General features: G+C 36.7%; 4 protein-coding genes across 11 annotated transcripts in view; 2 read left to right on the plus strand and 2 right to left on the minus strand.

Annotated features, from left to right (window-relative positions):
* The window catches only part of LOC107744299 (forkhead box protein J2-like), a 9,472-nt gene extending 8,093 nt beyond the window's left edge, over nt 1-1,379 (minus strand). For all 4 annotated transcript variants that reach the window (XM_016557865.1, XM_016557867.1, XM_016557866.1 and 1 more), the window contains exons 1-2: nt 1,049-1,379; nt 409-728 (exon numbers count right to left, since the gene is read on the minus strand). In XM_016557865.1, coding sequence (XP_016413351.1) covers nt 409-714 — 306 coding nt within the window. In that variant the 5' untranslated portion in view covers nt 715-728; nt 1,049-1,379. The remainder of the gene's footprint in view (nt 1-408; nt 729-1,048) is intronic.
* Nucleotides 1,380-1,946: 567 nt separating this feature from the next.
* LOC107744313 (isochorismatase domain-containing protein 2) lies at nt 1,947-5,190 on the minus strand. 2 transcript variants are annotated; one of them, XM_016557882.1, is made up of 7 exons: nt 5,095-5,190; nt 4,758-4,884; nt 4,041-4,165; nt 3,184-3,396; nt 2,980-3,050; nt 2,498-2,615; nt 1,947-2,151 (listed from the first exon to the last, which is right to left on the minus strand). In XM_016557882.1, coding segments are annotated over exons 2-7 (594 nt in total). In that variant the 5' UTR covers nt 4,759-4,884; nt 5,095-5,190; the 3' UTR covers nt 1,947-2,085. The 2 variants fall into 2 exon arrangements, with proteins under 2 accessions (XP_016413368.1, XP_016413369.1); XM_016557883.1 differs by lacking the exon at nt 5,095-5,190 and having other exon boundaries at nt 4,758-5,088.
* A 923-nt stretch (nt 5,191-6,113) lies between these two features.
* On the plus strand, nt 6,114-10,817 carry LOC107744300 (splicing factor U2AF 65 kDa subunit-like). Of its 4 annotated transcripts, none has more exons than XM_016557868.1 (11): nt 6,114-6,594; nt 7,467-7,626; nt 7,725-7,831; nt 8,497-8,648; nt 8,858-8,974; nt 9,084-9,252; nt 9,348-9,427; nt 9,565-9,687; nt 9,939-10,043; nt 10,131-10,382; nt 10,469-10,817. In XM_016557868.1, exons 1-11 carry the CDS (start codon nt 6,546-6,548, stop codon nt 10,601-10,603), a joined length of 1,449 nt encoding a protein of 482 aa, XP_016413354.1. In that variant the 5' UTR covers nt 6,114-6,545; the 3' UTR covers nt 10,604-10,817. The 4 variants fall into 4 exon arrangements, with proteins under 4 accessions (XP_016413354.1, XP_016413355.1, XP_016413356.1 ...); XM_016557869.1 differs by having other exon boundaries at nt 9,957-10,043; XM_016557870.1 differs by having other exon boundaries at nt 9,084-9,222.
* An 83-nt stretch (nt 10,818-10,900) lies between these two features.
* The window catches only part of LOC107744303 (voltage-dependent calcium channel gamma-6 subunit-like), a 20,299-nt gene continuing 14,836 nt past the window's right edge, over nt 10,901-16,363 (plus strand). Inside the window, exon 1 of the mRNA XM_016557873.1 lies at nt 10,901-13,397. The gene's annotated coding sequence lies outside the window, so the exon portion shown is untranslated. The remainder of the gene's footprint in view (nt 13,398-16,363) is intronic.

Below are 16,363 nucleotides of genomic sequence, written 5' to 3' on the forward strand. Positions count from 1 at the left end.
GGTCGCAATATATATATATATATATATATATATATATATATATATATACGGTATATATATATACACATAATATTTAATTTAAAAACATATTATGCCAAAATACTTAATAAGATATTCTTTTCAAGAGCTTCATTCCTTTAATGAAGCTTTTACCTTTATTATGGTATCAGATAAGTTGTATCAGTCATGACATAACTTTGTCTAACTTTGTGATTGACCCTAATATACAAAATAATTGCTTTGAGCTACATTTATATTTCACAATAATTTCTTTCTAAACGTATTACTTCAATCAAGGTGTAAATCCAAACCACAGAGCTTGTTCGAGCACAGCTACATACACAACTATGCCTCAATGCACTATTTAGCACAAGGAAGTAAGTAGTCATGCAGTGGTCTGGCCTTTACCTTCCATCCTCTTCCTGCTCTGCTGTAAAAAGGAAATGTGTTGCTGATCCATGTGTAAATATCATTCAAACTCAGCTTCATTTCAGGAGCAGAACTTATCGCCATGGCTATCAGAGTGGCATAGCTGTGAGGGGGTTTCACTTTGGAATTAGTTCCAGGGGATGGTGTAGGTACGGGAGGGAAGTCCTTCTCTTTTCCTCGTTCTTTCTTTCGTTCCACTCTTTCTTTCCCTGATCGCAAAGTGCTGATTCCAAGCTGAGGAAGCCAGTCAATGCTGGTCAAGCTAGAGTCCAGTTCAGAAGTCATGCTGAAGGGGATATCTGAGGTGCAGAGAAAACAAAACATTATGTAATAACTGTGTGTTAACCCATGCAGTCCAGCTAAGCTGTGAAACCAACTAAATAATGCCATACGCAGTTGCAAGGCCATATGAATTACAAGTATGTTGCAATAGAAATCTCAATCCTATTTAAAACTCATTAAGTAATGGTTTGACAAACAAAGAGAAACTTAAAGCACTAGAGTTACTGCACACTGTATGGATCAAATGTTGGATACACTTTTAGACCTATTATTTCGAAAATAGCCTACTATAAGAGAATAATATGTGTTTAAGTGTAAAAGATGAGTGAAAACATACCTCTGTTCTCTCAAAAGGCCACAGGCTTCACACTGTGTTAATTTTTAATGCTGTCATCTGTTGCACAGAGGCATCTGAGGGATCTCAGTAAATGCTTATTTTTCCTTCTTCTTTCTTGTCTTATGTTTATCGCTGCATTCATTCGCTACCCGAAGCGTCTAAGTTAACACGTTTTGTATGAAATTTCTGTTTGGGAGAAGAACAAAACTGTCGGAAAAAGTTCTTCCCTTTCTGTCTGCGTTGAACGTCACACACTCCACCCTTCGTTTGACATTTGAGAACTCGGTGTGTTTCTCCTCCTCTCTTTCGTTCTCTCCTCCTCTCATGACTGCACTTGTAGTGTTTTACTGGTGAGTAAGTTCCTGTCTCTCTGCTGAAATAGGAGAGGAGTGAAGCACCAGGCGGGAACCCACTGTAATATTTTCCATTCAGATTTTCTTGGTCCTATGACACAGAGATCTTTGCATCCTGGTGGATTTCACACTTGGCACACATGTAATAATGCAGTGAGGAAAAAAAACATTTCAACACCATATGTATAATCAAATCAAGAGGCTGACACGGCAAGTTTTATTATTGTATACTAACGAATGTACCGAATATAATCATTTGGTAATGCTTTAGTTAGGTTTTATGCATTACTATCTCTTTACATGTAAGTTAATGTAAAGTTGTAACTGTTAATATTATATAATGGACCTTAGCTAACATGAACTAACAATACAAAGTTGTATTTTTATTAACTAATGTTAACAAATACTGTAACAAATGTATTGCTTATTTTTAGTTAATGCATTAACTAATGTTAACATGCAGAACATTATTTTAGCATTACTAAAAACTCTTCTTCTGACACAGAATTGTAGAACCATTTGAAAAATTCTCGAAATTTCTGGTATTTATTTCTTTGTAAATAATTTTATTTGAATACACAAATGCTCAGAGCTCACACGAGTCCAACAGGTTCAAAGAGCGTTTTGTGCTTATTTCAAGTAATTTATGTAATTATGTCTGCAGGGTGTGGTGTGTGACTGGCCCTAGAGAGAGCTGAAGAAGGCCAGCAGGCCTGTATCAGGGGAGGGATGAGCCAAGAGCTTCTGGATCTGTGTGCAAAAAATGAAGGAGGACAGGTCAGAACATGAACAGAACAATAGCCAAATGCAAACTTAATCACTACAAAATCCCAACCACCTCAGTATGCATTAAGATTTCACATTTCTTAAATAGAAAAGATCCTAAATTTTAATTCTTTTTTTTTTAGTTCAAGAAACTTCAACTGTATATATTTAAATTTTAAATTTCTAGAATAAATGTGTGTGTGTGTATATATATATATATAAAATAATGCAGACATAATACACACAAGAAAAAAATCAGATGGATTTAGAGTCCCGTGAGTATGTGATGATGATGAATTAAAATATGGCTGACAGAGAGGTGGACAGGTACCTCTTTAAAGTTGGGGTGCTTGGCATCATGCACTAGTTGTAATAAAACTCCCTCTGTAGTGGTGAGAAACGCCCCACTCTGCTTCAGTCGTGACAGTGCAAAAAGACGATCTGTCTGACTGAAAATAACAGACAGATATGTATAGAAAACCCTGAGAATCACTTAAGAATTGGCTCATAGGACACAGCAGATTGTACACAACCGCCTCAACAAATGAACATATATCTGTAAGCAAACACTGTAAAATTCCTCCTGTTTCTATAGACCTTTAGAAAAAGCTTATAGATGCCATACATCAATTGACTTGAGTTTGTGTTTGAAAAGATGTGGCTGTGAGTCAAGATAAGGAATGTAGAAGTCTTGTGTTTGCAATGATTTCAACATAATTTTTCATACTTTATCACATAGCGCCAAGATACATCAATATAAAATATCACAATAGTTTTCCATTTTGTATATTTTAAAGAAAATTATTTCTATACCTTCGAGAGGAGACAGCATCTGCTACAATATGAACCTCCATGCCTCGCTCTACAAGATCATAGGTTGTACACTACAGCAGAACAAGAACCCTTACGCTTTAAAATTGTATGACAATAAAGTTATACAATACAATATAATAAAGGTCATGATCAGGAGATAGTAAAAGTGCCATGGCACCAGTTTAACCAGTCATTTGATGTTACCGCAATGCACGCTTGAGCTTCGATGCCACATAGTATGACTTGCTGAGGGTCTCCCAGGCTCTTGAGTGCGCTCTCCACACTCTCCGTCAGCATGGAGAAACTGGTCTTTGTATGAGGCTTCAAGCCCTCGGCCCCCAGCTCAGGAACAGTGGGGCCCAAACCTTTAGGGTACTGCTCAGTTAAAATCTGAGGGATGCTTAAGATTCTACATGCCTGGAACAGAAACATAATTAATATTATGTTATTATTAATATTATATTAAAGGGGTCATATGATGCGATTTCAATTTTTCCTTTCTCTTTGTAATGAGACTTAAGATATTAATAAGACTTGGATATTATTCTGATATTCCTCACTTAACACACATGATCCTCAGAGGTCAAAACAGACTTAAGACAATAAGAATTAAAAAATGTTTATTGAATGAATGTACAATGTTTTGTTTCAATAATATTTTTTATAATAATTATTTGCTTTTATCAGAGTTTGTATTAAATATATTTAGATGTTATCAAAGACTACTTCATTGTAGCTGATTGAGTTCCTATTAATTTCCTTTGGCAGTTGTTTTTGAAAAAAACACGTGACTATTTTTTAAAAATTCCATTTAGCTTTTTCTAATCATGATTTTTTTTGTATGTTCAAATCACAAATGCAACAATTCACCAAGTTTCGTACCATTCCGACAAACTAATAAATAACAAATCTAATTCAAAATTAGATAGAATGGATAGAGACAATGCATAGAAAATCAGCTGACAAGATACAGTGATGACGGCGCATTTAATATATAGGTGACTATAGTACGTTGTATGACAACTGCAGCAGTTTTGATAAACTGAAGGTGCTGATCTTACCTGTAGCAATCTTGCGGCATTGCTCACAATGTTTGTGAACTGGAAAATAGTGGGTCTGAACTTCTCCTGTATGTCACACAGTAGCAGCACTGAGCCTTTGGTGGACAGCCTGCCAATTCTTGCCACTGCAGAAACAAACAGAGCAATTATATCACACGTGAATCACCGTGTCTTTGTGCATACACTGTAATAAAGTGGTTCTCAATCAGGGGGCCTGGGAAAACTTCCATGGGGGCCCCACTATGTTTTGAAAAATTTGAATTGATTTGAAAATTGATTTCAATTGAGTTATATTGACAATCTTAACTGAAATAATAAAACACTAAAAATAACATTGTACAACATGAAACTGACATATTTTTGTTTTATTACAACAGAAGTACATATTAGCTTATTAGCAATGGAAGCAAAAAGATTGAGAGCTACCGCTGTGATCCATATTTCGAATAAACTGGTATTAGTGTCTTACTGTGCCATCTGAATGAAATTAAAAGAAAAATCTTTTATGAAAATGAATACTAAGTTGTCTAAAAACACTGTCATTGGGTTTTGAGCCACCGTCCTTGCAACAACAAAAGTGAAAGTACGTAGGCAGTGCTCCTAATGCCCTGCATATTAATAACGCGTTGAATCCTTTCCACTTATACATAGATTGCAACTGTCATACTGCGCTGATAAAGAGTTCAATGGCATTCAGAGACAACGAGCTGTACTTACTGTTTGCAGAGCAATATGGGGGAGTCGCAGACCGCAAAGATCAAGTGAAGACAAACCAGGACCGGGTGTATGTGCTTTATATAAGTGTCCACCCACTGCTCTTATTGGTAAAACTGTTGTTGAATCTCTAGTGAAGTTTATATGGTAATGAGTAAGCCGAGTACAACACCAACAGAATCATAAATGACATAAAAGGCAGCAGCACATAAAATGCAGAAAAGAGGACTCGTTACGGCACAAATGTATAGGTTAATATCTACGTGTGCCCTTGAAATATATATTTCCTTGATTATTACAACAATGCAGCACAATTCGCTCGCTGTAACATTAAACAAACCTCCAGATAAGAGCACACTAGGGGCGTCTTGGACGTCTTGGACGTCTTGGACATCTTCTTCTTCTTCTTCTTCTTCTTCTTCTTCTTCTTCTTCTTCTTCTTCTTCTTCTTCTTCTTCTTCTTCTTCTTCTTCTTCTTCTTCTTCTTCTTCTTCTTCTTCTTCTTCTTCTTCTTCTTCTTCTTCTTCTTCTTCTTCTTCTTCTTCTTCTTCTTCTTCTTCTTCTTCTTCTTCTTCTTCTTCTTCTTCTTCTTCTTCTTCTTCTTCTTCTTCTTCTTCTTCTTCTTGTTGCTTTACGGCGGATCGCAGACTTATAAGTGCATTACCGCCACCTATATCTCAAATGGACCATTGACACTCTATCTACAATCTCCTGATTAACCTAGCAACCCACATACAAACACGGCGTCTCGGACATGATTTTGAATGAATCTTTTAAATGAACAAATCATTCTCGATCGCTGCATTCAAAGACGGATTATATCAAGAGCCAATAGGATTCGAGTAAGGGATGTGAAGGAACACTTCATTGGTTGGACCTGCTGGACGAATACGCCCCCATCGATGAACGAGTCAGTGTTCTGAGCCATCTCGTTTGTGAACGAACTAAATGAATGATGCTTCGGTTGAGTAAATGATTCACTGGTTCCCCCATAACCCTAATAACACACAAAAATACTCTTGTCTGCACACTCTGGTGCGACGATGTAACCTACAGAGAGGATCACCGGATAAGCACAACGGATTCAAAAGATCCGAGTCTCTATGCTGAATCTTAAATCCCCACCACCGCTGCTCACTGCCTATTAGCAGATCACCCATTAGGTGGCGCAAGTCAGATACAAAACAATACAGTCTAGTTTATTCAGTTTTTGTTTGTGCAGAATATGTGTATTTACATGTTATGGTTTTAAATGCACATACACAATCCTGAAATCAGCAGCTGTAATATATACCCTTTATAAGCTAATATATTTCAGTGGCTTAAAAGTGTGAAGTTGACCCGGAAGTGTTAGGGAGTGGCCACTGACCTTAGTGGGCGCGCTCTCGCGGCCTTGGCATTTCACAGAGATTTTGTGGAAAATAGAGGCTGTATTTAACGTATTTCGGTAGTTTTGGGGAATGCACGGGCTCTTCCAAGAGCAGAGCAGTCGTTTATTCCAGTACAGCATCCGGTGCATGTGTGTTTACTCTCGCTCTCTTTGAAAGCACGTTTTCCTCATGCTAGTCTTTGTATGCACTGAGCGCTTCTGGAAGACATCAGCGCGACTCATTAAACTGCGCTTTGCTTTCTCAGGGTCGCATTTTTTCCCTTACAAAAACTGTAGTTTCTTAATTGCTTCACGCTTGGTGTGAACTTAATTTTTTGTTTGTGAGATAATCGCAGCCACTGAATAGCTAGCTGCTAGCTAGCCCGCCTCACTCTCAGTCGGCGTGTTGGAGCTGCTGGAAAATGTCAGATTTTGACGAGTTTGAGAGACAGCTGACCGAAAACAAGCAAGGTGAGGAATGAAGGTGTAATTGTGATGAGAGTGAGGGTATGGTCATGTGTTAGAGCTGATGTGGTAGTGGTCAGTGAGTAAATCTCTTCTGCTGGTGAAGCTGGACGTGCCTTCAGCCTGAAGGAGAATCTGCATCACATTGCACAGATGAACACCAGACAAATGCTGTACTGTTATGTCTTACATGCATTGCAAACCTAATTTACACAGGATGTGGGTTTGGGGTTCTAAAAAAAGATTCGGAGCTTAATGATCATGAATATATAATGTATGCTTGCATGCATGCAGAAATATTATCTGGGTAGTGCTGATGCTGATCAGTGTTAAGTTTATCAGGGCAAAAAATGCCCAATATTCCTCTTTTTCTATCTGCAAATAAACATTTAATAAGTTCATAATATTCAGTTGTAGGTCTATTTATTTGAAGTGACAGGTTCACCTAAATGAAAATCCTGTCATCATTAACTTCCAAACCTAAATTACATTTTTCTTCTGCGGAACAAAACCAAACATATTTTGAAGAATGTTAGTAACCAAATAGTTTTTGGTGCCGACTGAGTTCCATTGTATGATTTTTTTTTTTTTTAGATATTAGCAAAATATGTTCATGTTCTACAGAAGAAAGAAAGGCATACATGTTTGGAATTACATGAGGGAGAGAAAATGATAAAGAGATTTAAATTTTGGTTGCACTGTCCCTTTAAGTATTTAGATATTGAAGTGACCAATACTGATAATTGAATTAGCTTTTCCCCCACCAATAGACAACACTGGTGCTTAGATGAGCATCTCTAAGCAGATATCAGTTTGAATGAACGTGTTGAATTAAAGAACATGCTCATTTCGATCATGTTGTGTGCTCAATTGAGCAGCAGATAGAGACAAGGAGAACAAGCACCATCGGCGCAGTGGCTCAAGAAGTCGCAGCAGAGACCAGGACAGAAAAAGGAGGAGCCGGGACCAGGACAGAGAAAGGAGAGGCAGCAGCCGAGATCGTCATGGAGACAGCAAGGACCACAGACACAGACGCAGGTAAAAATTGAAATTCTTAGTGCCATTCACTAAAGTCTTGACAAGAGCCTAGCGATTTTCAAATACGTTATTGTTGGTCTGTGTTTGTCCATGCGCAGTCGCTCTCCACACCGTGAGAAGAAAAAGATTAAAGTGAAAAAATATTGGGATGTTCCTCCTCCTGGATTTGAACACATCACACCCATGCAGTACAAAGCCATGCAGGGTAAGAATCAGTTTTTCTTTCATTCTTTCTTCCTTTCTCTGTTTCCTTTCACCTGCTGAAGGGCCACCTTCTCTCCTGTCAACCAATCACTGGGCTAAAACAAGGGTTTTAAACATTTCTGGTTATGTGCTGCCTCAAAAAATAAAAAATAAAAATAAATGTCTGACCAAATTTGGAAAAGCACATACACTACCTTTCAGAAGTTTGGATCAGTAAGATTTTCTTTCTTTTTTTTTTTTGTTGAAAACTTCATTCTTTTATTCAACAAAGATACATTAAATTGATCAAAATTGACAGTAAAGAGATTTATAATGTTACAAATGACTTATTTCATGTAAATGCTTTTTTTTTTTTTACTTTCTATTCGTCAAAGAATCCTGAAAAAATGTTTCACAGTTTCCACAAAATTATAAACCATTAAGCAGCACAACCGTTTTTTTACATTAAAAATAAGAAATGTTTCTTGAGCAACAAATAAGCATATCGGAATGATTTCTGAAGAATCATGTGACACTGAAGACTGGAGTAATGACTGCTGAAAAGTCATCTTTGCCATCACTCGAAAAAAATAAAAAGTTTAAATATTTTAAAGTTGTAACAATATATCACAATGTAATTTGTCCACCATATGTCTTACATACTTATGAACCTTTCTTTGACTTCAGCTGCTGGTCAGATCCCGGCCACTGCTCTGCTGCCCACAATGACCCCTGAGGGTCTGGCTGTGACTCCAACACCTGTTCCTGTCGTGGGCAGTCAGATGACTCGACAGGCCCGAAGGCTTTATGTCGGCAACATCCCATTTGGCATCACAGAGGTGAGGTTCATTATTATCATTGACATTCATTAATATTTTGGTGTAGTAGAATGTGTGATGATCTTTCTGTCAACATTATCATTAATCCGGTATTATTTTGGCTGCCATCCATAAACCGGAGTACAACTGATTATTATTATTTATTTATTTTTTTTCTTACTCTATTATGATGAATAGCATTGCTTTCTGATATTTTTTTGTTTTTATAGGAGTCCATGATGGACTTCTTCAATGCTCAGATGCGTTTAGGTGGCCTGACTCAGGCCCCAGGTAACCCAGTCCTTGCTGTTCAGATCAACCAGGACAAGAACTTTGCCTTTTTGGAGGTCAGTCTTCATTCAGAGTGGTAGAGCTAATTTTGTAGATCCTCACATAAATGCTTCAGGAGGTATTGGGAGCGTAATATGAATGTTATTTTTATGTTTGGTAATATAGTTCCGTTCGGTTGATGAGACAACACAGGCCATGGCATTTGATGGCATCATTTTCCAGGGACAGAGTTTAAAGATTCGCCGACCACACGATTACCAGCCTCTGCCAGGCATGAGTGAGAATCCCAGTGTCTATGTCCCAGGCACGTCTCTCTTTTGCTCCCCCAATTCTTGTACGCTCAATGTTTTGCTCTTTTCAATCAAAAGTTTAATATTTATTAATTTAATGTGGATCATTGTTGGTCACACTCTGGTTCTATCTCTGTAGGTGTCGTCTCCACGGTGGTGCCTGATTCGGCCAATAAACTCTTCATTGGCGGTCTGCCAAATTACCTCAACGATGACCAGGTTTGTGTTAAAATGGCAGTGTGTTCTGTGTCATTTTTTTCCTAGTCTTTACTGTGACATGGATCAGTTTAATGCAGAACTTTTGAATGATAGTCTGTGTATATTTTTTCAGTTAATGATTTTTCTCTGTTCCACAGGTCAAGGAATTGCTGACGTCGTTTGGCCCTCTGAAGGCCTTTAATTTGGTGAAAGACAGTGCAACAGGCCTCTCTAAGGGCTATGCCTTCTGTGAATACGTTGACGTCAATATCAGTGACCAGGTGATGATAACAAAAAGCATAACATCTATATAATCAGCTTGTAAATGCTCTGCAAATAACACACATTTGTCCTCTGCATGCACTGTTGGCTTCATCATTTTATGTTTACTACATATATTGTTTAATATGGGCTGTATCTGTAGATCTGTAAGGAACAAATGTTTAGCCTGGATTTATCCATGGGTTAGAACATGGCATGATCTAGAGGCAATGTCAGAGCTGTTGGTTGACACATGCTAACCTCTCCAAAGCACACTTTAATATCACAGGCCATCGCTGGACTAAACGGGATGCAGCTGGGTGACAAGAAACTCTTGGTCCAGAGAGCAAGCGTCGGCTCCAAGAACACCACACTGGTGAGGGAAAATTGATTTATTGGATGTAGGCCATGTAGACCTTATCTCCTGTTTCTCACCCTCTTCCCCTCTTTCTTTCCTCCCAAGACGGGTATAAACCAAACTCCAGTTACCCTTCAAGTCCCAGGTCTCGTAAACAGCTCGGTGACTCAAATGGGCGGCATTCCCACAGAAGTATTGTGTCTGATGAACATGGTGGCTCCAGAGGAGCTGCTGGATGATGAAGAGTATGAGGAGATTGTGGAAGACGTCAAGGATGAGTGCTCCAAATACGGCCAGGTCAAAAGCATAGAGATCCCGCGTCCTGTCGACGGTGTGGAAGTTCCTGGCACTGGAAAGGTTTGATAACTGCTTGTACATTGTCAAATTTCAATGTGACCTTTTAAAACAGTTATTTATGGTCTTTTTTTTTTTCTTTGTCTTAGATCTTCGTGGAGTTTATGTCAGTGTTTGACTCCCAGAAGGCAATGCAAGGCTTAACAGGAAGGAAATTTGCCAACAGAGTGGTGGTGACTAAATACTGCGACCCTGATGCATACCACCGCCGTGACTTCTGGTAGAGATGGGACAGAATCCAGAGTGAGAGAGACACAGAGAGATGCAGATGGTGTGATTTCAATCTCTCGGAAGCCCCTTATTTTGTAGATTTATGAGGTCAGAGGGTGTGAGCTTTTTTAAAATCTGGCAGACTAAAAACATGACTTGTGTTTGGTCAGAATGTAGCGAACCAATCATTTGTCATGGTTTTTTTTTTGTTTGTTTTTTTGATGGCAACAACATTGAAGTATGTGCAAAGCTTTAAGATGGGAAAATAGACCTTACCATGGCATTGTCTACAGAAAAGGCTTCAGTTAGACATGCCACTAAACTTCCAGTTTAATTTTGGCCCATAGTGATTTTACATGTTACCTTTTCTCAATGTTAAATTTCTGCTCTACAGCTCTGTACAGCTCACACACTTTGAGCCAGACTGGTCAGATAGGAGTGAGAGGAGGATGTAAAGGAGCAGGTGAGGGAAGAGAAACAATGACAACTACAAAAATGAATGTTACACTCAAACAAGAAGGTGAGAGGGGGGTATTTGAGGAGAGAAGTCTTTGTTATTTGGATATGGTTTTTATTTAGGCTGTGAATGAGGTTTCCTGTGTATAAGTGTAGAGTTTAAAAAGCCAGAGGAGTTTCCGGGTCGTCTTTTGACACCATACATGTATGAGGTAAAGCCGCTATCTTGTAGAGGGTGAATATTACCAATTACATCAACACTGTCTTCTATTTTCCCCCTCCTCCTGTCTTTTTCCTGCTATCTCTCCCTCCTTTTATAATAGTTATACTGTTTCTTGTGAACCCTATTTTCCTGGCCCGATCTAACCAAATTTATACACAGTGAAAAAGATACTTGTCTCATTTCAGTTTTTTTCTTTTTATACATTCTGTATCTAACTGTCCACTGCTGTTTTTTTAAAACTGTAATAAGCTGAGTTGATTTAATACAATGCGTTTATGTATGAGGACCAGAGAAACTTCTGGTGAAATAAACTCAATGCGTTTGAATTGACTTTCTACACACTGTATCTGTATTCTGCCAGCAGATTGTGCTAACAGGCACTGCTCACTTCCAAGTAGTGTAGCTCCGATATGGTATCTGAGTATTATGAGCAATGGGTCAGTCAGTAGTCAGTCTGTTTTTAGCCTCTGTAGAGGATGGCTAGGCTGGTGTATGTTTGTTTTGTGTTTTTTTTTTTCCCCCCTGATATATAAAAATAAGAAACAGGACAAAAATATCGTAAATATGTTGATTGCTGATATTCAAGTGTTTCTATAAGTTGACTGGACATTATGAAATGCAGAGAAATCGAGATTGATGAGTTTAATGTGCTTCACAAGACCAGTAGATTAAACTGAATAAAGTCCTCTGCAAAGACTGGGAAAAGAGTTGTTTATCGGGTGGTTAATTTGAATAGAATATAATAAAACTGCATTTAGCTGCTTGGCAAAAGTACATGGATATAATTTCATTATCTTTATTATGTAGAAAACAAATTGTATTACTGGTTAGAAAAAATGGTCTCTGAGTCTCAGTCCTAAGTAACTACAGACTACCTGATGCATGTTGTGCAAAAAATGTCTGAAAATGAATTCCAAACTGACTAATACTTTTTACGGTGCCAGGAAAAATTTGTTCACAAGCGGAGCTCAACAGTAAGGATTTTTTTGAATTTTCTGGTCCTGTCTGACCAGTAATTCAGATTTTTGTGTACCCTGCGACAAAAGAATGATCGGTTTTAATTTTTAGCACTGTATTTGCTAGAAGTAAACTTGTACAACTTATTTTATTTTCCAAAATTTGCACCTGGAAATGAATCGGCTACAATGTAAGCCAAAATATTATACGCTTTTGCTGGAAAACAAAGGCATATGGTGCAAAACATACTGAAGTTTTCTGTTTTTGCCAATTTGACACCGCCTCATCTATGTTAGCCAGCTAGATAACATTATCATGGTGACAAATTAGCAGTTCACAGCAATGTAGGATGTGACATTCATGGTGTCAAGTCTTTGAAAGATGCTAATGCGTTTAGCTAGTAAATGAGATCCTGAAGAATGCTTTTATATTTTTCTTTGTTAAAGTTCAATGAAATAGTTCTTGAGACAGAAATTCTGATCATAAAGACAACAAATGTTTTCTGTTGATTTATGGAACGGCTGTGAATGAACTACTAATGGATGGATGGATAGGCAAGTGTTTTGTTGGTTAATTAGTGACCGTCTTTTTGGCTTTTATTATTTTTCACCCGCTGATAATGCCCCAGCTCTCTAACCTTCTTTTTTTATCTTTTTTCTTTCTCACACACCCCTCTTTTGATTTAATGCCATCTATAACTTTCTAAGCTGCTCTATCAGCTGCTTTCTCTCGCATTATAAACAGTCCTCTCGCTTTTCTGTCTTTGCAACTGTAACTCTCACGCTCTTAATGTCATTAACAGGTGCTTGTCCAAAATAGAACCCTTGCCCATATACACACACACGCACAAACATCCGTGGATCAGCTGACATACACTCGACTTTCTTTCCCACAGACCTGCAAAACTCTCACTGACATACACTGAAAAATGTAAAATCTGTCCATGCGCAGATAAATACTCTTGCATGAACCAACTACTTGATAATTGAGCTGTCAAACATACTGTCATACATAATCTACAACTTGATTTCATGAGCCCCAGTCCCAGTTTTCTCCACCCTTCTTTTTTTCTCTCTCTCTTTCTCTCTAGCTCTCTTTACGTCCCTCCTTCTCCTCCTCTCTCAGCTGAGTTTCATGTATGTAGTCATCAGATCTGCACCCACACAGAACAGGTCAGGATTTCATTGCTCTCACTGTTGATGGTTTTTCAATGCACTTGCTGCACACACGCATACTGTCATAGTTTAATAAAATCTGTGACACAAACCTTGAATTTCATTGAATAGTTTTACATTGTGCAGCTTCTAAAAATGTGTATTTTATTATGCACTCAGGAAAATTGATTGATAATACATTTGATAACTTTGCAAACTTATCTGTTTTTCTCTCAAAACCTAGAATTTCTAGAATGCATTGATGTGTTGATATAAGTTTAAACGTATTGTCTGTACACTGCTACAGGTGTAACTGATTTTGTATGGTAACCTGCATTTAAAAAAAAAAATGCATTCATAATTTAGCACTTTTTTTTGCAGATGTTGACAGACGTTGTTTGTCTTGCTATTGAATAAGCTACTAACATAGGCAGTTACGTTGGTCAGGATGTAATTTATTTTGCGGAGAGATGTTTATACATTGTTTCTGGATTCGATATCGCAGTTGCTTTAAAATGATAATTGGTTTCTTCCATTCTGACTGCCTTGACTGAGATGTGAGCCCCATTTTCCTTTTGAGGAAACTGCTTGCAAAGTATAGTACATGTTATAGAAGCATAATTGCTTTGAATGTAGTTTTGACAGAGTTGGGGTAATATAAAGAGCAGAGATAGAGATGATCTTGGTGGGTTAATTATAGCCTGTGTTACATTTCCAGGTCATGTATAGTGTTTTGACAGTGTGTTATATCTCAAATGACTGTAACTTACACAACAAAATGTGAATCCAAACACCTGAGTATCTAGTTTTATATCTGCAGAACAGTTTGTAGTCACACTGCATAATCTGTATTTTTTCTTGTGTATTGACTTTAAGTTGAATATATGGAATTAAGTTGATTTTTATTACAATATTTTTTGTTTTAAGCTTAAAGCCTGCTATACATGTATGTTTTTTAAGAACAAGATATTTTTAATGTTTTGAATGAAGTCTTGTACTCTTCAAGACTATATTTTATCAAACAAAGTAATTTCTATTATATTTTTAAATGTATTCAGATTTTTGTGCTTAAGAAGCATTTCTTAACAAGTTTTTTTAGGATTCTTTGATGAATAGAAAGTTAAAATATAATTTATCTGACATACATTTTTTTGTATCAATGTAAAACTCTTTGGTGCACATTTGATCAGTTTATTGCATCCTTGCTGAGTAAAAATGCTCTTTCAAAAGAAAAGAGCTATATTTATTACATGTATGTTTTTTAAGAACAAGATATTTTTAATGTTTTGAATGAAGTCTTGTACTCTTCAAGACTATATTTTATCAAACAAAGTAATTTCTATTATATTTTTAAATGTATTCAGATTTTTGTGCTTAAGAAGCATTTCTTAACAAGTTTTTTTAGGATTCTTTGATGAATAGAAAGTTAAAATATAATTTATCTGACATACATTTTTTTGTATCAATGTAAAACTCTTTGGTGCACATTTGATCAGTTTATTGCATCCTTGCTGAGTAAAAATGCTCTTTCAAAAGAAAAGAGAAAAAAAAAAACTTACTTCAAACTTTTGAATGGTAGTGTATACTTTAAAAACTATTTGCCGACGGGGCAAACTTAATTAAAAAATATACTTCAAAATATATACTGTCTATATATATATATATATATATATACTATTTTAGTGCCTTGAATGTTCTAGAAAAAAATTCAAATGAATTATCGTTAATTTATTCTTTTAATTAATATTTTAATTATAATTATTATTTGTTTGTGCTATATTTTACTATACAGATATAGAGATCATTTTAGCTAATTCAAAAATGTATGCCGAGGCATGTTTGTGAGTGTTTTATGCTATAATTTTGGCTATGGGCCACATGCTTGTTTCTAGGCTTGTTGTATTCTTATTGCTCCTGTGTGGGTAATTAGCCTCAATGAGCCTTGTCTTGTAGTACTCCCTCCCTGCGCGGGTACAGTGATAACCAGTGTTGGGCAGTAACTAGTTACTGTAATAATATTACTTTTTGCAGTAACTAGTAGTGTAACTAATTACTAATAAGATTTCAGTAATAATATTACAGTTACCATCCATAAAACAACTTAGTTATGTTTGATGCCTCAAACCCGCTGATTTAAAATCCCAAAATCAAATAATTCCTAGATTTATTTTCATAATTTTCACGACTCACATGCATGTGATGTCCCCAGTGCAGCAGGCAAGCTTGGAATATGGAAAAGCTTACATTCAGCAGATAGAAATATTGCATTATATTGATTTTGTCAGGAAAAAAGATGATCTGAGCTAGGGCTGCACGATATATCGAAATATCGCAAATGTAAATATCACAATATGCATATCGCAACTGCGCGCGATATCATTATCATTTGAATAATAGGCTACTTAAATCAAAACGTTGCAAAAGGTTAAAATCACGTTACGTTAAAAAGAGTTGTGCAATAAGTTGCAGAAAACAACTCTTTGCCGTCTCGTCTTGCTGTCTGACTCACACCTGAAGCGCGCGCGCAAATTATTAAATTTCTGTACCTGAATACTACTGTTTATTTGATCTATGCTTGTAAATTGTGTATTTCTTTTTTTTCTACTGACTGTTCACTTGCCTTTAATCATGTTTCAACTTTCTCAGACTATAGTTTTTGCTGTGGTATATATGAAGAAGTGCTTAAAGTGTGTGGAAAGCAACGTTACAATGATATAAAATTAGTGTCATTATTTTTTTTGTTTGTATGTTCACATTGATGTTAAACTGACATTTTCTTATTTGTGACATTACTTTTTATGTAATGCTAAAACACTGCTGGTCACTTTCAGAAGTTATAGTGATTCTTTATTTTCCAAGACTTCAATATCGCACAACCCTAATCAGAGCACTGTTGTGTTAGTTGTGGCTTTACTTTACTCTGACATTACATCCCACCCACATCCCTCTGATCAGCATGTGGTACATTATATTACTATAATTAA

The sequence above is a fragment of the Sinocyclocheilus rhinocerous genome, unplaced genomic scaffold, assembly GCF_001515625.1.
Source record: "Sinocyclocheilus rhinocerous isolate Xijiao unplaced genomic scaffold, SAMN03320098_v1.1 scaffold137, whole genome shotgun sequence".
In the NCBI taxonomy this organism is placed as follows: Eukaryota; Metazoa; Chordata; class Actinopteri; order Cypriniformes; family Cyprinidae; genus Sinocyclocheilus; species Sinocyclocheilus rhinocerous.

Coding starts and splice junctions, on each gene's coding strand:
- LOC107744300 (XM_016557868.1), top strand. CDS start 6,546: ATGTCAGATTTTGACGAGTTTGAGAGACAGCTGACCGAAAACAAGCAA. Junction 8,649..8,857: donor TCCCATTTGGCATCACAGAG/GTGAGGTTCATT, acceptor TTGTTTTTATAG/GAGTCCATGATGGACTTCTT. Junction 8,975..9,083: donor AGAACTTTGCCTTTTTGGAG/GTCAGTCTTCAT, acceptor TTGGTAATATAG/TTCCGTTCGGTTGATGAGAC.
- LOC107744313 (XM_016557882.1), bottom strand. Junction 3,397..4,040: donor ATGCCGCAAGATTGCTACAG/GTAAGATCAGCA, acceptor TTTCTGTTCCAG/GCATGTAGAATCTTAAGCAT. Junction 2,152..2,497: donor AGCACCCCAACTTTAAAGAG/GTACCTGTCCAC, acceptor TTTTGCACACAG/ATCCAGAAGCTCTTGGCTCA.